At 55.8% G+C, this 20,465-nt stretch overlaps 4 protein-coding genes across 4 annotated transcripts; 3 read left to right on the top strand and 1 right to left on the bottom strand.

Moving 5' to 3' along the window:
* Positions 1-6,597: 6,597 nt before the first annotated feature.
* On the top strand, positions 6,598-7,721 carry ColSpa_06613 (actin patches distal protein 1; the record flags this gene model as incomplete). The annotated part of the gene is made up of 2 exons (XM_049272825.1): positions 6,598-6,921; positions 6,972-7,721. 2 exons carry the CDS (start codon positions 6,598-6,600, stop codon positions 7,719-7,721), a joined length of 1,074 nt encoding a protein of 357 aa, XP_049128782.1.
* Positions 7,722-8,819: 1,098 nt separating this feature from the next.
* ColSpa_06612 (GTPase-binding protein rid1) lies at positions 8,820-11,347 on the top strand (the record flags this gene model as incomplete). The annotated part of the gene is made up of 2 exons (XM_049272824.1): positions 8,820-10,330; positions 10,381-11,347. The coding sequence occupies 2 exons, from the start codon at positions 8,820-8,822 to the stop codon at positions 11,345-11,347; spliced, it is 2,478 nt and encodes an 825-aa protein (XP_049128781.1).
* Positions 11,348-12,743: 1,396 nt separating this feature from the next.
* Positions 12,744-13,494, bottom strand: ColSpa_06611 (4-hydroxy-4-methyl-2-oxoglutarate aldolase; the record flags this gene model as incomplete). Its single annotated transcript, XM_049272823.1, has 2 exons — positions 12,744-13,019; positions 13,081-13,494. 2 exons carry the CDS (start codon positions 13,492-13,494, stop codon positions 12,744-12,746), a joined length of 690 nt encoding a protein of 229 aa, XP_049128780.1.
* A 5,504-nt stretch (positions 13,495-18,998) lies between these two features.
* Positions 18,999-19,876, top strand: ColSpa_06610 (UPF0665 family protein; the record flags this gene model as incomplete). The annotated part of the gene is made up of 2 exons (XM_049272822.1): positions 18,999-19,280; positions 19,346-19,876. 2 exons carry the CDS (start codon positions 18,999-19,001, stop codon positions 19,874-19,876), a joined length of 813 nt encoding a protein of 270 aa, XP_049128779.1.
* Positions 19,877-20,465: the final 589 nt, after the last annotated feature.

Below are 20,465 nucleotides of genomic sequence, written 5' to 3'. Positions count from 1 at the left end.
TTCAACCGGCGGGTAAAGTCGCAGGAGTCCAAGCACCTTATTCCTCCAATGTGGACGCTCCATTTGCCAAGCCCAAGACGGACGGACGCTCTCTGGAGGGTGAACGCATGTTCAACGCAAAATAAGCATTTTTTGGAACTGGTTCGGGACGGATTAGGTTCATCTCCCACCCCGCCAGTAGGTGTTGGAACGGTACCTGTAGGTTCTTGCTTATACGTCCCGAGATATCGGACGTAACCTGGACCGCCCGACCACTGCAGCTTGATCATGCAACAGCCCGTTCTCGTTGTTATCGATGCTTCGGTGGCACGGGCGGTGGGGGAGGAGACAGGATGCATGAAAAGGTGCGACTGCAGGCTCTGATGGTGGCAGTGCATGTGAAGACCGAGAACCTGGCCTGACGATGGAAGCTTAGGTTCCGGGTGTTATCTAGACTTCGGCGTCTTGTACTCGATCGTGTGGTCGGGAACATATTCCCGACTGTCAGTCATAGTCGCTGCGTTGTCAACATCTCGCTGTAGCCTGCCTTGGTGAATTTTCAAGCGACTTGCGTCAGTCAATGTGGCTTTTCTAAAGATAATTCCAGAATACTGAATTGCTTTGAGGAGGATGAGATACAATCAAAATTAATAATACCACAACAAACACTTGATCCAACAGGCCACGCTGCCTATGAAGAACTTTTACTATCGCACGATGTTTCCGTAGGGGAAGGCTGGGTACTGGCAGACTTTCTCATACGCATCTAAACAATTGTATTTCTTTGAAAAGGAATTTTCGCAGAAGGCACAATCTTTTGTACTGTTACTGTATGATTGCTCAACCGGCGATGTAATACGTTGCCGGACTGGCATGGCCGTGGAGCCCCACCAGCCCACCCGGCGCCGGCGGCGAGTCTTCGGACTCCCTGCCATGTCCTCAGTTGCTTCACCTATCATAAAGTAAGACCTGTTCAAACATTTCCTAGTGTGCTGTTCTGGTTGAGCCAAAATTTGGCAACTTTAATTAGTTCAGTGATATTCCTACGTTTTTATATTCACTATGGAATCCGCATAGTAGCAAAATCCCGCCAGCACGCCTCATATGTCAACCACGTGTTCCATATCCTCGCGCTTGTTTTTGATCATAATGTTGGAATACATGGACTGTAAAGTTGTTTATCAGAGCCGGCCACTCTAGACTGAATCTTAAGCGCTCACATCAGGCTATTCAAAGACTTTAACTTTATATGGTTGTCCAATACAAAAGTCATGATGCTTTTTGTCTTGTGACTTACTCCCGTTTCTAACTTGCAGGCACACGAGGCAACATCGCAATCTAGGAAGGGATGAAACTTATCTCAAAATCCGGTCTTAAGATTCCACCGACCGTCAGCCAAATGGTCTGGCGATGTCGTTGAATCCTTACGAAATACCCTTCGATAGGTGACGCGGGTTCGAATGGGCTTACTGGCATGAAAACAGACTTATTTTTGGCTCCTTCCAACTCTTGATATCACGCTGTGGTACTTTATCGTGGTTATGACGCCTACGTCGCGCTAAACCACCGATTCAACCTCGCACTTTATAGACAACTCTAGAGGAAATAAGCCCCTTCCAGCGCATGTGCTCAAAGAAGATCTGCCAATCTTGAATTGTATAGACCCAACTCGATGGAATAAGATGTCATCTTTGTCATCGTACTGTAGCGCTCCAGGCAGATCAATGTTCAAATTGATGTCATCCGGCGGTGCCGTTAGAACAAAGGGATATAAAGCCATTATGAGACCAGAACGCTCAAGAAATCTCGGCGTCGAAAATGTACAGTCAAAAGTCAGGTGGTCTCTTACTGGACTTGTTGCCCTTGGGAACCTTATCAGTCTAAAACAGCATCCTTTTCTGTAAGTGTATGGCACCTGACTGGCTGAAGTTGAGTGACGGACAACGTCTATGGCAGCATAAAGACTTCGTTTCCAACTGAGAGGCCTGCAACAGCTCCAGCCTTGTACTTCAGGGCTGGTCTTGCGATCCGGCCATACGCCGCCACGCTTGGCTCTTAGTCGGGCGCCATCTACTTTAGGCACGTTATGCACGTTTCTGACGTATTCATGACCTGCGCGGGGTCTTCAGCACTGATGCAGGCGAACTGCAGCGACCGAGACCAGACAGCACAGACTGATGCAGAACGCCGGGCGCCACCCAATCAGCTGCGGCGCCGTTGACATTCCCGGAGGCACGGTAGACGATTATTCAAACGGGGTCGTCTTCAGGTCCCCGAGGTCGACTGCAACCGCATCGGCGTCTGGAACGGGCGTACGGAAGCTGGTCGGGCGGCAGGCGGAAACACAACATGGACGTTTTTACCTGTTCGGGAACGGCCGGCGGAACTTGTTGAACGTGACAATCATCGGAGAGCTCTGACGTCCCAACAAAATGCAAGGAATCTGGCTGGTTGAGGTGAGGGGTTAAGGTAAGGTAAGGTAAGGTAAGGTACAGAAAGCTGGCTAAACCTGACGTAGCGCAGGAGCTTCAACCTCTAAAATGCCACTTCGCTGCCTTTCGCCCGGTACTGTGCAACCTTACTGCTACCTCGCGCCCCGAGCTTCCTGCTTCTCCGTAATTCTTTATTTTTTTTTCCTTCGTTAGTTCAGCTCCCCCGCATTGTTTGAGCATTGAGCGAGAGATGACCTAATCTTTCCTGCAAGGACCTGAAAGGCTCACCCAAGACTTGGCTAAAGCTGCTGCCCGCTATATTTTGTTTTTCGATTGCAACCGCCTGCGACATTGTTGTGCGGCGGGTTGCCCTGAAGAAGCACACCGAAGAAAACAGAACAGACCGGAAGAGCCGCACGTGGGAATCCATTCGAAGGTTCGCATCACGTTTAGGGAAAGAAAAAGAAGAGGGGCGTCTGGGGAGAAGACTGGATGACATCGCGGGCTTGGCTGACATTGTGGGCCCCCCCCCCCCCCCTTTGGTTGGCGCATTCCCCTGCCTTTCTCTCTCTCTCCATCCTTCGCCCGGACTCTCCATAGGACACATCCCTCCCATTTTTTGGACAGCCAGTCTCAGCTGCCCTTCCTCCACCATCTGCGTCTCCAGTCGCATCGCCAGAATAGACAGAAAGAGGCGCTACACTTTGCCGTCGCCGTCTGCTGCCCTGCCGTTCGTTTCCTCTTTTCACAATCGCAGAAGAAGCAATACCCGTCAGCCTTGGACTCTTTATCGCTGCCGCCCTACTGCACCCGAAGGTTCCACACCACACCACCGAGGATGAAAGTCTAAGGGAGTGGCGCAACAGTTGGCGAGATTTTCACACAGCTCCCTATACCATCTTACTTGTTCGAAACCACCCAGATCATCCTTCGACATCCTCCATTGAGCCGATATGCCTGACCACGCTGGGACGGCGGCCGCCGCGCCGCCGCAGAGCGAGTCTAATCCGACCCCTCCCAAGGAACTCTACCCCATGGTCAACTGGAAGTACGACCTCTTCCTCTGGGTCTTGGGCGTGCTGGTCGACCTTTTCTTCCGCGAGGTTCATCCTCGAGGCTCGTGGAAAGTCCCCAAATCGGGACCTGTCCTTTTCGTCGCTGCTCCTCACGCGAACCAGGTCGGTTTATCCCCTTGCTAAACCCCCCTGTCATTATCACATGCTAACCGCAATCTCTGCAGTTCGTCGATGCTCTGATCCTCCAACGCACCCTCCGACACGAGGCCGGCCGGCGAGTCTCTCTTCTCATCGCGCAAAAGTCTGTACATGGTTTTATCGGATGGGGTTCGCGCCAGGTCGGCTCCGTGCCCGTCGGACGCGCCCAAGACGCCGCCAAACCCGGCTCTGGCGTGATTTATCTGCCCGACCCCATCAACGACCCTACGCTTATCCGCGGCGTGGGCACCAAGTTTGGTGAGGGTGAAGGCGAGGTTCATGGTATGTTGTTCCTGCCCTCTGCCAAGAAGCAGACCGGCGCCAGCGTCGACATCGCACAGATCCTGGGCCCCGAGGAAATCCGCATCAAGCGCCCTTTCAAGGGCAAGCTTCCTCTGGAGCAGCTCACCGGCCGCGACGACATTGACGAGAAGGGAAACTTCACGAACAAGGACCTCAAGGGATGCAAGCCTGGCTTCCAGGGCACCAAGTACAAACTCGCTCCCCACATCGACCAGACCAAGGTGTACGAGGCCGTCTTCGACCGTCTGAGGTCTGGAGGCTGCGTCGGTATCTTCCCTGAGGGTGGTAGCCACGACCGCACTGAGCTGCTGCCCCTCAAGGCCGGTGTCGCTATCATGGCTCTCGGCGCTCTCGCTGAATCTCCCGACTGCGGTCTGAAGATTGTGCCCGTTGGCATGAACTACTTCCACGCCCACAAGTTCCGCAGTCGCGCCGTTGTTGAGTTCGGCCCCCCTTCGATGTCCCCCCGCACTTGGTCGAAATGTATAAGAACAACCAGAGACGCGAGGCCATTGGTCAGCTTCTGGACAGCGTATATCAAGCATTGAGCGCCGTCACCGTGTCTACCCCGGACTACGACACCCTGATGATGCTTCAGGCTGCTCGCCGCCTCTATAACCCTACCGGGAAGAAGCTGCCTCTCCCTGTCGTTATCGAGCTGAACCGCAGACTGGCCATGGGTTACGAGAAGTACAAGGATGATGCTCGGGTCGTCAACGTGATCAAGGCAGTCAAGCAGTACAACAAGGAGCTTCGCTACGTCAACCTTCGCGACCATCAGGTCCAGTACGCCAAAATGTCAATTCCCAAAGTCATCTTCCTGTTGCTCTACCGGGTTGCGAAGCTTCTTGTTCTTCTGATTGGAGTCTTGCCTGGCCTTATTTTGTTTGCCCCCGTCTTCGCCGCGTCCAAAGCCATCAGCGTTCGTAAGGCGAAGCAGGCATTGGCGGGTTCGACAGTCAAGATCCAGGGGCGCGACGTCATGGCTACCTGGAAGCTCCTGGTGGCCATCTTCTTGGCTCCGACACTGTACCACTTCTACTCGGCCATTGTTACGTACAAGGTTTGGCAGGACCATCTATGGGGCTACATTCCTGAATGGGTGCCATGGTGGTCAACCTATCTGGTCATGTGGCCGTTGATGGTGGGCGTCACATTCGCTGCCCTTCGATTCGGCGAGGTTGGCATGGACATCTTCAAGTCTCTGAGGCCGCTGGTCCTGTGTTTGAACCCCGCCTCCAGCTACAACATTCAGCAACTGCGAGCGAAACGGGCCGACCTCAGCGCCCAGGTCACGGATCTTATCAACACACTCGGCCCCGAGATGTTCCCCGACTTTGAGAAGACTCGCTTGGTTGCGGATCCGTACAAGGCCGATGGATATTCTCGACCTCGTACTCCGCCAACTCGGAGGGATAGCGACGCATCTAGTGCTTACGAAGCGGCCACGCCGCCGTCCATCTCCCGGAGAACAACTCACCAGTCGAGCCGTGGCCTGCCTCGTAACGAGTCGTACAGCAACATTGGCGGTGTCGGTATCTTCTCCACCCGACCTCCTTCACGCTCGAGGAGTAGGAGCAGCAGCAGCGGAGGCGGTCTTGGGTCCGGCGGATTCCCCATCAGCGGTTTCACGACCCTGGACTCTGCCGGTGGGTTTGACGAGGCAAGCAAGAAGATTCGTGAGGCTATGAAGCTGCGCCGGAAAAAGAGTGGTGAGCATCGCATGGAGCTGGGCGCCGACGACAGTGAGGACGAGGAGTACAACGAGGCGCGCAAGAAGAACACATGAGGTCACACCGGTTGCATGATTGTGAGAAGAGGCAGTCTACCCATGTGGAGACTAAGGTGAAGGCAATCCTTATTGCCATGAGTACGTATAGACAGCGATTAATACTTAAACGTGGATTCCCATTTTGTATGCATGTCATCGCCCGTTGATTAGGCAGAGCTAAAGCTGTGGAGGAAATGCGAAATGATGGGGCAAATGCGCAGCCAATAGCGGCGATTACAAAGTGAGCGCCGAGTAACTCCGCCGTCAGGGCGCTGTGGCAAGATCTGATAACTCAAAAGTCTCCTGCGCACCAATTGTTAGTTGGTTTTCGGGCTGGCGGTCACGCTATTTGAGACGATGTGCACGCGTGGCCCGGCTGGCAATCCATGCCGGACAAGCCGTGGATCCATAGACCGTCTCATTCACGGCGTATTGAAATCGCCGAGCTCTCGGTGATACGAGCCACACTGGAGGAGCCCTTAATAAGGAAGCGCGCGGGACTGACTAGTAGGAAGCAATCATCGACCTCGATGGATTTGTTGACCCAAGGATAGAAAAGCAAGAGACTGTATTGGTTCGGTCCAAGGAGCTCTTTCTGCGCCGTTCTGGTTCCATCCCGCTTTTCCACGAATCCCCCCAAACTACCTACTCCGACGTGAGCGTCATCCTGGCTCGACCAAAACCAATCCCCTTACCCCACATCCCGCTACCTTTCCGACAGGTTGGGCCGAACGACGCCGCGCGCTCCCCGGACTGCTGTTCATCAGCCTTTAGACTGCCCCTCGTTTCTTTGTTCCCGTATCCCTTTTCTGCAGAGGGTTCGGCGCATTGTTATTCGGAAGTCAGTCGCTCGAATTTTAAATTTTTCTTCTTGAATTTTATAAAGCATAACGGCATCATGGCGTCTGCATTCAAATCATTCGTTTCCAGCGCCAAGAAACTCGCACTTGGCACCACCCACGGCGTGCCGGCGCTCGAACTGTTTCCCAAGACGGACCCCGCCGTCGATGGCGATGATTGCGACCATGACTGTGAAAGCTGTCATGTCAAGTACCCGAAAGGCTTCAAGATTGACGAGAGCGACGAGCTGTACGGCCACGTCAAAGGATGGAGCACCCACGCCCTCGTTGCGACGGGTAAGAGCGATTGGGTAAGGGACGTTGCGGACGAGAAGGGCAGTGTGATGGAGGCCATTGGCAAGGCCGCGTCACCTAGCAATGGAGTACGTATCCCTCTGGATGTTTGCGAGAGCCCGCGCTGACCAGGAAACAGAAGCTGATGCTGTCCGCTTCCAACATTCCTACCCCGACACACTCGAGCAACTACTCTGAACCCACGACCGTCCTCCTGCTTCCCGCGTTCGTCATAATTGACCACGTTACCCCGAAGCGCGTCCCCGAGCTGATCACTGAGTTCGTTGACAAGGCGCCGACGAACGACTCCCCTCTCGCGCCCCTCACTCTTCCCACATCCGTTGCCGTGACCGCATCCAATGGCACCGCAACAGACGCTGCCGGCGCACCCAGCATACCTCCCGAAATCTCCCGCCGCCCATGCCCGCACAGCGCACTGATCCTCCTCTGCTCGCAAAAGACGCGCGACGCACGCTGCGGACAGTCCGCGCCGCTGCTGCGCAAGGAGCTGGAACGTCACCTGCGGCCCCTAGGCCTCTTCCGCGACATGGATGACGAGCGACCCGGTGGTGTGGGCATCTACTTCATCTCGCACGTTGGAGGACACAAGTACAGCGCCAACGTCATGGTGTATCGCCGGCCGGACCCCTTCGGTCTGGATAACGTGGAGCGGGCGAAGGAAGGGGGCGAGCTGAAGCCAAAGCCGAGGGTGGCAGCTCTCCCGGAGACGGAAGACGTAGGCGCCGCACAGTGTATCTGGCTGGCGAGGATCAAGCCCGAGGACTGCGAGAACCTGGTGCGCTACACGATTCTGCAGGGTAAGGTGGTCAAGCCTGAGACGCAGCTGCGTGGCGGGTTTGACCGTGCAAAGGGGATGATGAGTTGGTAAGAGGAGGGTTTTGGATGGACGCGTTGGAGGAAGACATCGAGCGCATTCGGAAACGGGGATATAGAGCTACGGACTGCTCGTTTGGGCGTTTGGGCGGATATACATGGAGGCACGACCCGCGGTTCTATGTAGAAGAGATACATGGTTGGGACGTCGACCGAATGGAACTGACGGGGGCAAACAAACAGGAGATTAGAGTTGAGGCATCAGGAGGCCAAAAAGAAAAGAAAAATTCAATGCTTACAGGGCCAATACGGGCCACGGCTTATTCGAGGCCGGTCCTGGGCATCAATGAACACAAGTCGAAGTACTACGATCGTTGTGTTCCTCCACTCAAAGGGCGAAAACATCTACTCGTAGAGATTGGGATAGCAATCGTATGACGGAAACAGTAGATCCAAAAAGCAAAAGGCGGACAGTTATAAGTTTAAATGTCTTTCAAACGAAACAACATGTGCACTGCAAACCCAGTCTCCGCACAAGAATCGAGTCGACCGGAGGACAGGCCCCGCTTGGTACCGGCCCGCCCCGCACCCTCCAGAAAAAAAAAACACACGCCAAAAACCCCAACTGCGAAAGCTACAAGCGCGTTGGCCGATAAGATAGGCAGGTACCTCACTGCAGTGACGGCACAACGGGGACAGGTCCCACCGTGGTCGCTCAGACAACGAAGCTAGCATAAACAATCCCCACGGCCGCCGCCTCGAGCCAGTACCACCACTTTCAGCTCACCGACACGACCATATCCCAACCCATCCCAGAGACCCCAATCTTTCTTATTGCTACGACAGAAAAACATTCGCAAACGGGACGTAGTCTGGCTCTGAGCCGTCTCCCCCAGCTTGCTCTACTGATTCTCTTCTTTTTTTCTCCTCTCGTCTATCCCCAAACATGGTGTGACTAGGAAGAGAGAAATATCCAACAAAGCTGCCGGGGCTCTCTCGTCTTCATTCATCACAAAAGCATTGGAATTACGTTTTTTTTTGTTTTCTTCGAGCAACATCGACTGGAAGCACATTCCGCCCGGGACATTCTTTTCGTCCAACGAAACCAGCAGAACCCTGTCTCGAACATTCCCGCCCCCATTTTCACTCGACAATGGGCTCCGCCGCCGAAGGAGATAACAATGGAGGAGGCCGCCCCAGGTCCTCGGTCCTGAAGAGCTTCATGCACCGTCGTAACCAGTCCGAGGGGTCTGCACTTCTCACCTCGCCGCCCTCCGTCCAGGTCACCACCACGCCCGCACACCATATCCAGACTACCTACGCTCAACTCGAAGGCAGGATGCCGCCCCCTCCCATCCGCACCGAAGGCTTGGGGGCCCTCGGAGAGCTGAACAACAACTCCCAGAAGGACCCCGTGCCTCGTTCGCCCCGCAAGGAAGACGACATCCGCGACCGATCGCGCTCGCCGACAAAATCCGCCTTCAGCAACATGTCCTTCAAGTCCCTGGCCAAGGAGGCACGGAAATCACGCGACGTGTCCCCCGAGAAGCCCAAGAAGACGAAATCGAGCACGAACCTGACAGGCTTCCTGTCGCGGCCCCGATCGACCATATCCCTCAACAAGACCTTGTCGAAGGAGGAGGAGGAGCGTCGCCAAGCTAAGGACAAGGAGAACCGCACGCCCCCGAGCTCGACGTCGAGCGCCGACATGACGGGGCCGGCGCCACCCATTTACGCACAGTTCTGCAGCCAGGATTTAGGAAGCAATAGGCTGCGCGGCAAGACGTCGTTCGACGCGGGTAGTGGACGATACGGAAGCGATGCCTCGAGCGAATTGAAGAAGCAGAGGCCAAAGTCATACCATCCGTCCACCGCGATATCCGAGCACAAATCGACGTCAGACCTCCGCAACAGACCGAAGGCGGACGGCCGCGAGCCCTCTGCTTCCGAAAGAATCAAAAGCAAGGTGCAGCGGCCGAAGCTCTTCACAGCCTTTTCCGCCATGGGCCACAGCACAAAATCCAAGGCTTCGGATACCTCTTCTGGCAAGGCCATCGACCCAAAGGAGATCGACACCCATCTAGAGGCCATGCTTGACCGGCGCAACATCCCCGAGAACCAGCGCTACAAGATGCGTTGCTTGGCCGACACGATCAAGATGGAGTTTATCCGACAAGATTGGGCGGAAATGGCTGCCAAGGAGCAGGCGGGTGCCGCTGAAAGCAGCGAGCCTTCCTCCGCGGTGGCTGGAGGTTCGGACCGCGAAGAGACCCAGTCCAAGCGCTCAAGAGGCCGAAGCTTCACGCTCTCGCGCAAGAAGGATCCTGCTTCTCCTACAAAGAAGTCAAAGGGCGATGGTAGCTCGATTGGCCGCCACTTCAGAAGCAAGTCCTCCGAGAGCATAGTGAGCGAGCGGCCGACGTCGGCAGGCTCCACGGCGAGCAACGGCATTCTTTCTAAGATCAAGTTCGGCCAGGGGCCGGGCGACTACGTCTCGTATCTGCGCAAGGCACAGAAGCCGGAACTGGTCGAGGTCGGAAAGCTGCATAAGCTCCGGTTGCTTCTGCGCAACGAGACGGTTTCGTGGACAGAGGACTTCATTCGCCAAGGCGGCATGCAAGAGATTGTCGGATTGTTGAACCGAATTCTCGCAATTGAGTGGAGGTATGTCGTTGTCTGAATTACACAAGGGGAACAGTGCTAACAAACAATAGGGAGGAACACGACGACGCCCTTCTCCACGAGAACCTACTATGTCTGAAGGCCCTCTGCACGACGGCATTGGCTCTGCAATATCTCCACTCCATCCACGACGACCTTTTCCCCAAGCTCCTCCACATGCTGTTTGACCCCGAAAAGAAGGGTCCAAGCGAGTTTACTACACGCAACATTATCACATCAGTGCTATTCACATATATCGAAACGGCCGCTCCCGCGGAGCGAGTCGCTCGCGCTCAGAAGGTGCTTTCGTTCCTGCGGAACCCCCAGCCCAAGGAGGAAGAGAGGCCCGTCGGCTTCGTGCTGGAAATGCGAAAGGAACGCCCCTATACCGTTTGGAACAAGGAGGTGGTCAGCGTCACCAAGGAGGTCTTTTGGATCTTCCTGCACCATCTCAACGTCATCGCCCTGCCCTCCGAGATGTCTACCAAGGGCGGCGCGCCGCTCAGCACCATCATGAACGGTTCCCAAGACCCGTACGCCTACATGCACAGGCACTTCCCCTCGGAGCGGCCACCCGTTCCGGCGGCACCCTACGTCGGCGGGGTGGAGTGGGACGCAACCAACTACCTCGCCTCCCACCTCGACCTCATGAACGCCATCATCGCCTGCACGCCAACGGCGACGCAGCGGAACAACCTGCGCAACGACCTGCGCATCTCGGGCTGGGAGAAGGTGCTCGGGGGCAGCCTCCGGCTCTGCAAAGAAAAGTTCTATGGCTGCGTGCACGAGGCCCTGCGGTGCTGGGTCGCCGCCGCCACAGAGGACGGCTGGGACTCGAGAGACGTGCGCTATGGCCCGCCGCCCGAGTCGCGGAACAACAGCCCCGCCAAGAAGCCCAACGCGGCCCAGAAGGCCAAGGTGGCCGAGGCGGCACCCAAGATTGAGATGCCCAAGCTCGATTTCGGACTCGACAACCACCGCGTTACGCCGGTCAAGGAGAGAGATGTTTGGCTGTCGTGAGAGGGGTGTGTGTGTGTGCCACACTACAGAGTAAAAGAGGACGAACAAAACGACAAACACTCTCGGGGACGGTTGGGCTTCCCGGCAGGGCCCCTCCTCCTCCGGCACACAATTGTACATCATTGCTACGGGAACGCGAAAGGAAAACAGGATGGGGGAGTCGACATGTCGTCCGGGCTCCCTCAGTGTCAGGGTATCCCTCAAAATTGTCAACGCAGGCAAGCGAAGCGTGCTCCCCCCTCCCTCCCTCTCCTATACCGTCCTCCCCTCAGTCCGAGGGAGGGGGCAAGACGAGGAGGGGAGGTGGTCGCGTAACCAACGGCGCTGCTTTCCTTGTGGGTTTTAGGTTGGATTAGGAAGGGGGAAGGAGTTGTCGTCTTTTTTTTTTGGCTTTTTTCCCTCGTCTTTTTTTTTTTTTTTTTGGTTCTTCCCATGTTGCGTCTCTTCCTTGTTGTCTTGCATGGGGTTGGGATCACGGGAGAATTGTCTGGTTTATACATCCATGCTGCCTAATGCTTCTTATGAAGGGCACGTTTATGAATTGATGATCATCATAACATAGAATAAGCATTATTTTTTGTGCGCGCCGCTCATTTTTTCCAGAAGCAGAAGAAAAAACCCTCTTTTGGCCTGCTCGTGGCCCCCCTCCTCGATCTGTGTGCGTGTGTGTTTGCGTGTGTGTGACTCGTTGCTCTCCAGCAAAGGATGGCGAAACCCCGGGAGACAACGCCCACAACTGGAGGAGCTACTTTGCGCTTTGGAAGGGGGGAAAAGAGGGTTTGTTCGAGGGGACAGAGGAAACCTGAGATCTGACAGACTTGTCGTGGTGTAAGTTCCAAAGGGGGGGCGGTCAGCGAGCCGAGGGCACGGATGCCGAACAAGCCGTAGGGCTCCAAAGGGCAGGCCTGGGAGGGCGGATGCGATCCCAAGCCTGTGGTTGGCAGACAGGTTGCTCGTCCAGTGCATGATTCGCGAATGGGCCAGGGGTTCTTTGCAGACATGCCGGGGATGGTCCAAAGTCCTCCTGGGTCGTGAGTGCCGGTGGGCTCGGCGGAGATTGGTGACGAGACAACGGTTTGTGCATTGCATTGCTCCGGTGCATGCCTTCTCTCTATCCAGGTCCTTGGAAATACACCGAGAGCAAACGGCAGCTGACGCTGGATGCCGAGTATCTTTGCAGTGGCATTGCTGAACTCAGGGGGGGGGGGGGGGGGGGGGGGGGGGGGGGGGGGGCTGGCAATACTTCGGTTTGGTTGCTGGCATCGTAGTCACCAGTGGTCAAGGATCGGTGTCAAAGGGCCAACTCGTTTGGTTGGGTCATTGAAACTGTTGTCTCCCAACCAAGTCCGTGAGCTGCCGGGAGGCGAGACATGTTCAGAGGAACAGTGGCCGAGGTTCAAAGATTGCTGCGATGGGCACTGAAGGCGTCATAGACACTCACTCCCCTCAGCACGTCTTCCTTAACCTTGTCGTCAGCGGCCGTCAGTTTGGGGAGAAGCTCCAAGACCTGATCGACTCTATCCTTGGGGATGGAGACGACCCCGTTGACGGGGTCGGCGAAGACGAGGTCGCCGGGGTTGATAACCGTGCCATCAACGTTGATAGGCACTTGCACTGCCCAAGGCGTACTCTCTGCCCCCGCGCCAACGGTGGAGAGCCCTCTCGCCCATATCTGGGTTGGTTTAGCCACCGCCGGTCAGGATAAGGGGACTTGCAAGTTTGGTCCGACTCACGGGTAGGCCCGTACTGGCAAGTTCGTCCAGGTCCCTGGCACGACCCACGACCACCACCGCCTTCGCTTGGCGAACCTTCATCCTGACAGCCATGATGCCTCCGCAGACGGCGTTCTTCTGCCCGTCGGGCTGCCTGATGATCACGACGGTGCCGGGCTGGGTGACATCAGCCCAATGGGTGTCTTTGGGAATGTTGGCTGGCGGCGAATCCAGCGTCTCCCCCTTTCGGGCAAACAGGATCGTCGACGCTGGTGCTATGGTTACGGGAGCATCTGCCGTGTTCGATTGGCCCAGCAGTTGTAGGTCGGGCAGGAAACCAGCTCCGGGGACCTTGAGTTTCGCGAGTGCATCTGATATGTCACAGGCGGTGAACTTCTGAAGAGCTGCGATTCGCGCGTCGTCCGTAGTGGCCATGGTGACGAAAAGCGACCAATAGGTGATGGCGCAAGAGCAACGAACTGGCGGGTAGAGGGCACGAAGGCGGCAGGCTCGAGGCAACGTTTGATCGAGAAGGCAACTTCAAGAGCTCCAATGTGTCAAGAAACAATCAGGAGCGAAGACGGAGCGAGGGGCCCAGGTCGCAATGCCAGCATCAAGTGGCGTTAGCTCTGGTTGACGTTCGGCACAGCTGGGGTTCGGGTGATGTTGGATGCTCGGGAGCCGCTGAGGGTGAGCCCCTCCAATCAGATGGTGTCCCAGATCGACTTGTGTGGGCTGCTTTGGTGGAATGCAGGTTGAAGGCTTATTGTGTGGTGGGGGAAACAACATGTGCGCGGTGCATGGGCGTGGTGCAGTGCGTTGGGACGAATGCGGTGCCATCTTGGCGGCTGCGAAGGCGTTGTGTGGCCTCGCATGTGTTTCCAACCTTTGTCGCCTGCAGACACGTTGGTTAATGCAGCAACTTTGTTCCCAAGTCCGAGTTCTAACAACGGGAGGGGGAAAGAAGCCGACGACCCAGTTTCGATAGTTCAAAGGTTACGGTAGCGGCCTAGGCGAACGACCCATCTACCGGGTTTAGGGAACGGTGCGGCAAAAGAGTGCCTTAGAGGCATGGGCAGGAACTTGTAGGTGAGACTGGTGGAGTTGAGGTACATCAGTTGTAGAGGTACTATATCTATGCCACAGACTGGAGGTACTCATATGCTGACTCGGTCCGCTGACTTTGCTGGTGGTTTATCACTCAGGTATTCACATACGCCTCAAGCATCAGGGGAGGCGATTTTGCAATCCTAGGAACATTGATTATTGATTAGACAGGAAATGGTAGTATAGGTCGTTCTCATCCCGAGCAAGACGGCCTTTGGCTGTCTCTGCAAGGTAAACCGAAAACCGTATTCTCTCACGCAGACTTCCCCTCAGTCGTCGCAATAACAGCATTTCGTGCGCTCACTTCTCTCGCAGCTATTGGGCTGCGCCACGCGAGTTGTCTAGGAAGTGAGAATAAGCCGACAGGGAGGCTGGCAAGTTGCAGCTCAAGGTAGGCCTCGAAATGGGTCAGGTGTGAGTGTTTAGGATGTGATGTGGTCCTTCGGAGCTCGCGTGCGTGTTCCTGGAAACAAGGGCAGGAGATCCTGGCTAGCAGTCAGTAGCCAAAGAGACGCATTGGGTATTGGACATTGTGGTGAGGGCGGAACAGCTCGTGTACTGCAACCAGATGGGAAAAACATATGTCGCCTCAGCAGGAACCTAATGCCGGTCGCCCGCTGCCAAAAGAGCCGAGCTGGGTTTGAATCACCTAGCCAAGAGAGTTTGAAGCCGACAAGCGAAGAGGGAGAAGGATTCTAGACCCGGGTAGGAACACCATGGCGACATTCCTTAGTCGCCTAACACCGTGATTGGCAGGCACCCTTCCGTCCAACCACCAACGCTCTTGCATTGCATCGATGTCTTATCGGGGACCCACGTGACGATAGGTGCAAGTGACTTTTCACAGCCAACTCGAAGGGAAGGAGCTTAGCGACGCCCGAGATTCCATTCCCGCCCATGGTCTTCGTTCTGTCCAAAGACACGGTTGATGTGGAGGTAGTTGCATTGGACTCGAATATCGTTGAACTTTGACAAGTACCGGCCCAGTCAAGATAGCACCACTTTGACTGAGAGATACGGGCACGGATGGATGGATGGTGGAGGAAATGATGATGGTGGTGGTGGTGAGGGGTAAGTATCTTCTCGCATGTCTCTGGAGAGAAGAATACATTCAACACAGCACGTCTCGAGGCGATACCAGACTTGCTGGTGTTGGAGTCCTACGATAGTAACCTCAACCTCGCAAACACCGGGCACATTGAGGTGACACAACTTCCGGCATTGTCGATTAACATCTCGAAGTGATGCCGCGATAACGCAACTGATGATTCCTCGCCTCTCCACGAATCCGCCATTCTACTCGGCATCCACGCCCCTGCCGCTCGGCTCCCACTGACATCGCATCCAATCTCTTGATTCATTGCTAATGTAACATTGGCCTCAAAAATCAACTATACCCCTCATTCACCGGGGCCAATCGCCGGGCCACGAGAGATACCGGGTTGGCGACGACTCCAACGACATGACACGGAACACTCGTCACTGGCTGCCCAATGCGAATCGGGTCAGGGTCTGTCCACAGTCCCCTCAGTCCCTCCTCAGTCACCACTCCAACGCCCCTGGCCCCCGACAGAACCCCCCGCCACAGATCTCCGTTTATTGCCGGGTTCCAAGCGGGACGCTGGCCAGGGACATTCGGGCAGGCATGTTGCCGAGCGCGCTCTGGTCAATGAAAGCCTACCACTGGCGTATCCTCGCAACTTGATACTGGGCCTGGACAGTGGTTGGAACACTGAAGCGACTAGGACCTGCTGCTCGACGCCCCGATGTCATGGCAAGTCTCGGCCCGCTGAAGATCGTTCCGCTCTTGACAGGAAACGGGAAGACAATGGACGATTGACAAAGTTCCCTCCCTGGGCTCAGACCATCACAGCTTCGAGTGGGACATGAACTAAACGGCAGCCATTCCGAGTCATTCCTGTGGACTCGAGGGAGTCGCCCTCTTTGCTTTTTCTTCTCTCTTTCAAAACAACGTACATTATTCGTCTGGTACCCCATGTGAGACATATGCCGCGCAGCGCGTTGCGCTGACCTGGGGCGTCGATAGCCGGAGGACTCAGTGTTCATAGTGGGCCAGGCGCTGCTACAATCCAAGCAGTTAGGACTGGACTTGGAGCCCTCAGGTACGAACGACATCGTCCTTGGGCTCGTCGGAGCCAATCTTCAGGCATCAAGACACGGCACGGCGTACCTTGCTTTAGATTCAGAATCATGATTCAATGCCTTTCTGGGAACCCTACCAGACGACCTGGGCATGGCAAGCTTGACTGGATGCCTTGAGGGTTGTAGTTGCAGTCCACAAGGTGAAGGGTACTCACCGAGCCAATCCAGACGGGAGAGCTTCGAGGAGGCTTTAGTTCCAAGGACGAGGGTTCCTGGCTCGAGTCGGGTGTAAAAGGATCGGCGCGTCCATTCCGACGTCCCTAGTCTGCACTTTGACACTCTGTTTGCCAATCTGGACCTGAACCTGGTCATCCGTCGTTCTTGGAGAGACCTCCAAAGTTGCAACTGCTACAGTGATGCAGTCGAGCAGCAAGCCGTAGGTACACTACCGATGAGCACCAAGTACGGCACGCCAGCTACAGGAGCCGTCACCATTCACTCCGGCCGTGGATGTGGCCCCCCTTCTCTGGGTCCTTAGTCAAGCCTTACCGCGGCATGACTCCCCAGGCAGAGGTAGGGGGCATCTTGGACACCTTTTCCACATCTGCGCCGCCTGGTAGGTAAACCTCGGAGGGAACAGATCAAGTACGGTCCACAGGCGTCGTCAATTGGGCCAACTGCAGGACGATGTCGCCTCAAGCTCCGCAATCTCACAAATTTGCATTGAACGGACGGGTCCCCAGGTCTGCTGCTACTGCGTGATCCAATGCGCCTGCTCCTGCGGCGCACAGAGCCCCCCATGGCTGCAATGGTCGCACAGGGCGCGACCAGCTAACCCTGGCCAAGCGCTGACCTCATTCGTCCAGACTCGAGGTGCTGGGCTGCAGCAGTTCTGACCAGCAGGGCCCATGTCGCTGGCACCTCATCCACACCTGCGAGTCTGCGACCTCCAAACCACTCAAACCACTAATCAGTGGTATTGGCTAGGCAGGACAACACACACAGAGAGAGAGAGAGAGAGAGAGAGAGAGAGAGAGAGAGAGAGAGAGAGAGAGAGAGAGAGAGAGAGAGAGAGAGAGAGAGAGAGAGAGAGAGAGAGAGAGAGAGAGAGAGAGAGAGAGAGAGAGAGAGAAAGAGAGGCAGATAGCGACCCGCGCGGATGCTCCAGACCGAACTCATCGTTCTTCATGCGGAGGTAAGCAGCAAGGAGCAAGAAGCAAAGAGCAGCAATTACGGTACTGGCATCAGTCCGTCCGTGTTCCTGCGCAAACGGCATAAGCAAACACCGAAACAGGCGCGTAGCCAGCTGGACATGAGGCACCGAAGCGAATCAACTTAACCAACGTTGGCCGACTTGCGTAAGGTACCTTGGCAGCTACCGGAATCCAAGGAGCCTACCCACTAAACGCAGACTGCGACGTAACGCAACGCAACGCTGCGCAACCTGCGCAACGGTTCAGAGTCAGTTGGAGACTTTTTGGAGACAACCTAGCTTGCCTCTCTCTTTTGCGCTGGCTCTCTTACTCTCACTTTCACTCTCACTCTCACACCCGGCCATCGACCTCAGCACCTCAGCCATCAGTCGCGGCGGCGTCTTCATTGGATCCCCCGCTCACAGGTAGGCAAGCAAGCAGGCAAAGCAAGCATACAGGCACACGCACACACGCCTCCGGGGGCTACATGGGAGGTACATGCTTCATTTCACTTTGTCTTGTCGACCTTATCCGCATTTTACACACACCCATCTCACCTCGGGTTGATGAGAGAATCCTCTACATAGTACTGTACCGCCTGGCCCATCCCATCCCGCCCGATCCCATCCTATCACACCATTGATTGTCTTGTCACAGAACCCCTCCCCCACCTCTATTACCTACGCATCCGAACTTCCCCAGCCACCGTCCTCTGGCTAGTCCGAGTAGCTGCCGCAACCTGGCCCATCCTCTTCATCTGTTTGGCTGACGTCCTCTCTCTCTCTCTCTGTCTTCCGGCCTGGCCCACTCTCTTTCGCCTGTCTTCCACGGCCTTCACTGCCTGGCCTTGCCGCGCCTTGCTTCGGTCAAGCACAATGTACCTTAAACCCAACCCTGCCGGCCTACCTTGACCTTACTTTGTCATTACCATAACATACCATACCGATCCTTGCCTTGCCTTGTGCCTCGCCTTACCTTTACTTATCCGCCCAGCTACCTTGACCTGACCCTAACGCTATCAGCCTCTGCATCCTTTCCCACCGCTCCGGCGACTTTCTCCTCTTTCCCGTCTCGAACTGTATCAGACAGCAGCCGCCCTCACCACCACCACCCGCCGACGCCGACGCCGCCTCCGCCGCTGCCCAGAACGCGACGCCCTTTTCCCTCAAAGTACCTCCCCTGTGCCTGTGCCCATTGCCAGGGATCCACCCCACCACAAGCATCCAGATCTCCGAAGCTTCTCTGCAAGCCCTGCCGCTACCGACCACGCCCACTCCCACGCAACCCTCAACTCGCTGAGACGAACTAGGAAGCTCTGCGCTGCAGCTGCTCGCCGTTCAAAATGTCAATAAAGTACGTCCCTCCATGTCCGGTCCCCTTCTATGCTCTGCCTCTGCTTCCCCCTTCATCTTCCCGTCATCCCACGCTGCTCGAGCCCCATCACCACCGGAGCCATCCCGGTCAGAGTCCGTGGTACCCCGCCGCCAACCTTGACCTGATCTTCTGTTGGCTCCCACCCCACACTTCCCGTCCAACATGACGGACCAATATCTGCAAGAGCAGCATGCCCTTACCATTGCCCGCACCGTCCAGAGAGAACGGCAGCTTGCCCAGGCCCGCCTAGATTCTGACCATGGCGACAGTTGGGTCATGATCACCCAGACGGGTGAAATCAACCCTTTGCCTCACGAGCACATCAGACACAGATCCAACGCCAAGGTCAGCATCGAGCTGTCGGTCCCCAAGTCACTACAGCAAGGGAGGACGCCGTTCACGCGCAGGAGTGACAACGGCACAGCATACATCACAACACAACGGGTACGCAATGCATGACTGTCCCGAGGTGTGGCGCGCCGGAGCTCTAATTGACAGTTCTCTTCCAGGTCATATACATTCCCGCAAAACCAACCAGCGAGTTCAAATCGTTTCATGCGCCCATCTTGAACTGCGCCGACTCTTACGTGGGTTCGCCATTCTTTGGCGCATGGTTCTGGTCCGCCACCGTGGTACCGGTGGCAGGAGGCGGCGTGCCTGCCGACATACCGAGAGTTGAGGTGAAGCTGAGCTTTAAGGAGGGCGGTCACAGCGAGTTCAGACAGCGATTCGAAGAGTTGAAGGAACGGCTGGAGCACGTCAGGCGCCTGCAGCAAGAGACTGGGCAGACCGTCAACATCCCAGACGAGCCGTTACCGGCATACGAGGCGACTGAAGGTGGAGGCGCTTCGAGCGGCGTTGCCTCACAGCCACAGCAGCAGCAACAGCAGCAACAGGAGCCATCGGTCGGCCGGTCGGCCAGCTCTGGGAGTCAAACCCGACGCCCGGATGAGCCCCCACCAGATTATGAGGAAGCGCAAGCCCAGACACTCAGCATGCGGCTCGAAGACCACGTTCGCGAGGAGTCTGATAGAGCATAGTGGTGGGTGGTTCTTCTCGGCTCATGAATAACGCGTTGCATCGATACCTTGCATTTCACTCCCTACACCTGTACTTTTTTATAGCATCTACACTAGCGGCTGGCGGATTCTGCGTTACTTGACGAACTTGCAGTGTAGAAATGACGGGCATGTCTTGACGATAATCGGAGATGTGCATCCAGGAACAAGAGATAGGGGCACAAATGAAGTACGTATGCCGGCTCACGCGGCAACATGCTGGACGATTGCCGCTTACCACAATGACCCAACATGACGCTGTGAGGCTGTACGCAACCATACAAGAAATCATTTCATAATTTTGCTGCGCTGTGTCTCCATGTGACGGCGATTGAAGAACTTTGAGCCTCCAACCCGGCCCTGAAGACTGAAGTGTGAGCCGGGACGGCAAATCCTTGGCGCTCCGGATCACGTTCGATGACGCTTAGTCACCCAGCCTTTCCACCGCAGCCAATCAAAAACGACCAATTGGGAATAACTTAGCATCCGAATCAGACACCCAGTTTTCGTCTTCAACCTGCCGAAAGCTCCCGACTTCTTCCATCACCATTCACGCCATCACGTCAAGCCA

This window comes from Colletotrichum spaethianum (genome assembly GCF_022836535.1).
Source record: "Colletotrichum spaethianum MAFF 239500 DNA, contig16, whole genome shotgun sequence".
NCBI classification, from domain to species: Eukaryota; Fungi; Ascomycota; class Sordariomycetes; order Glomerellales; family Glomerellaceae; genus Colletotrichum; species Colletotrichum spaethianum.
The sequence above is the reverse complement of the archived record's forward strand: the minus strand, read 5'-3'. Positions and strand labels throughout refer to the sequence as shown.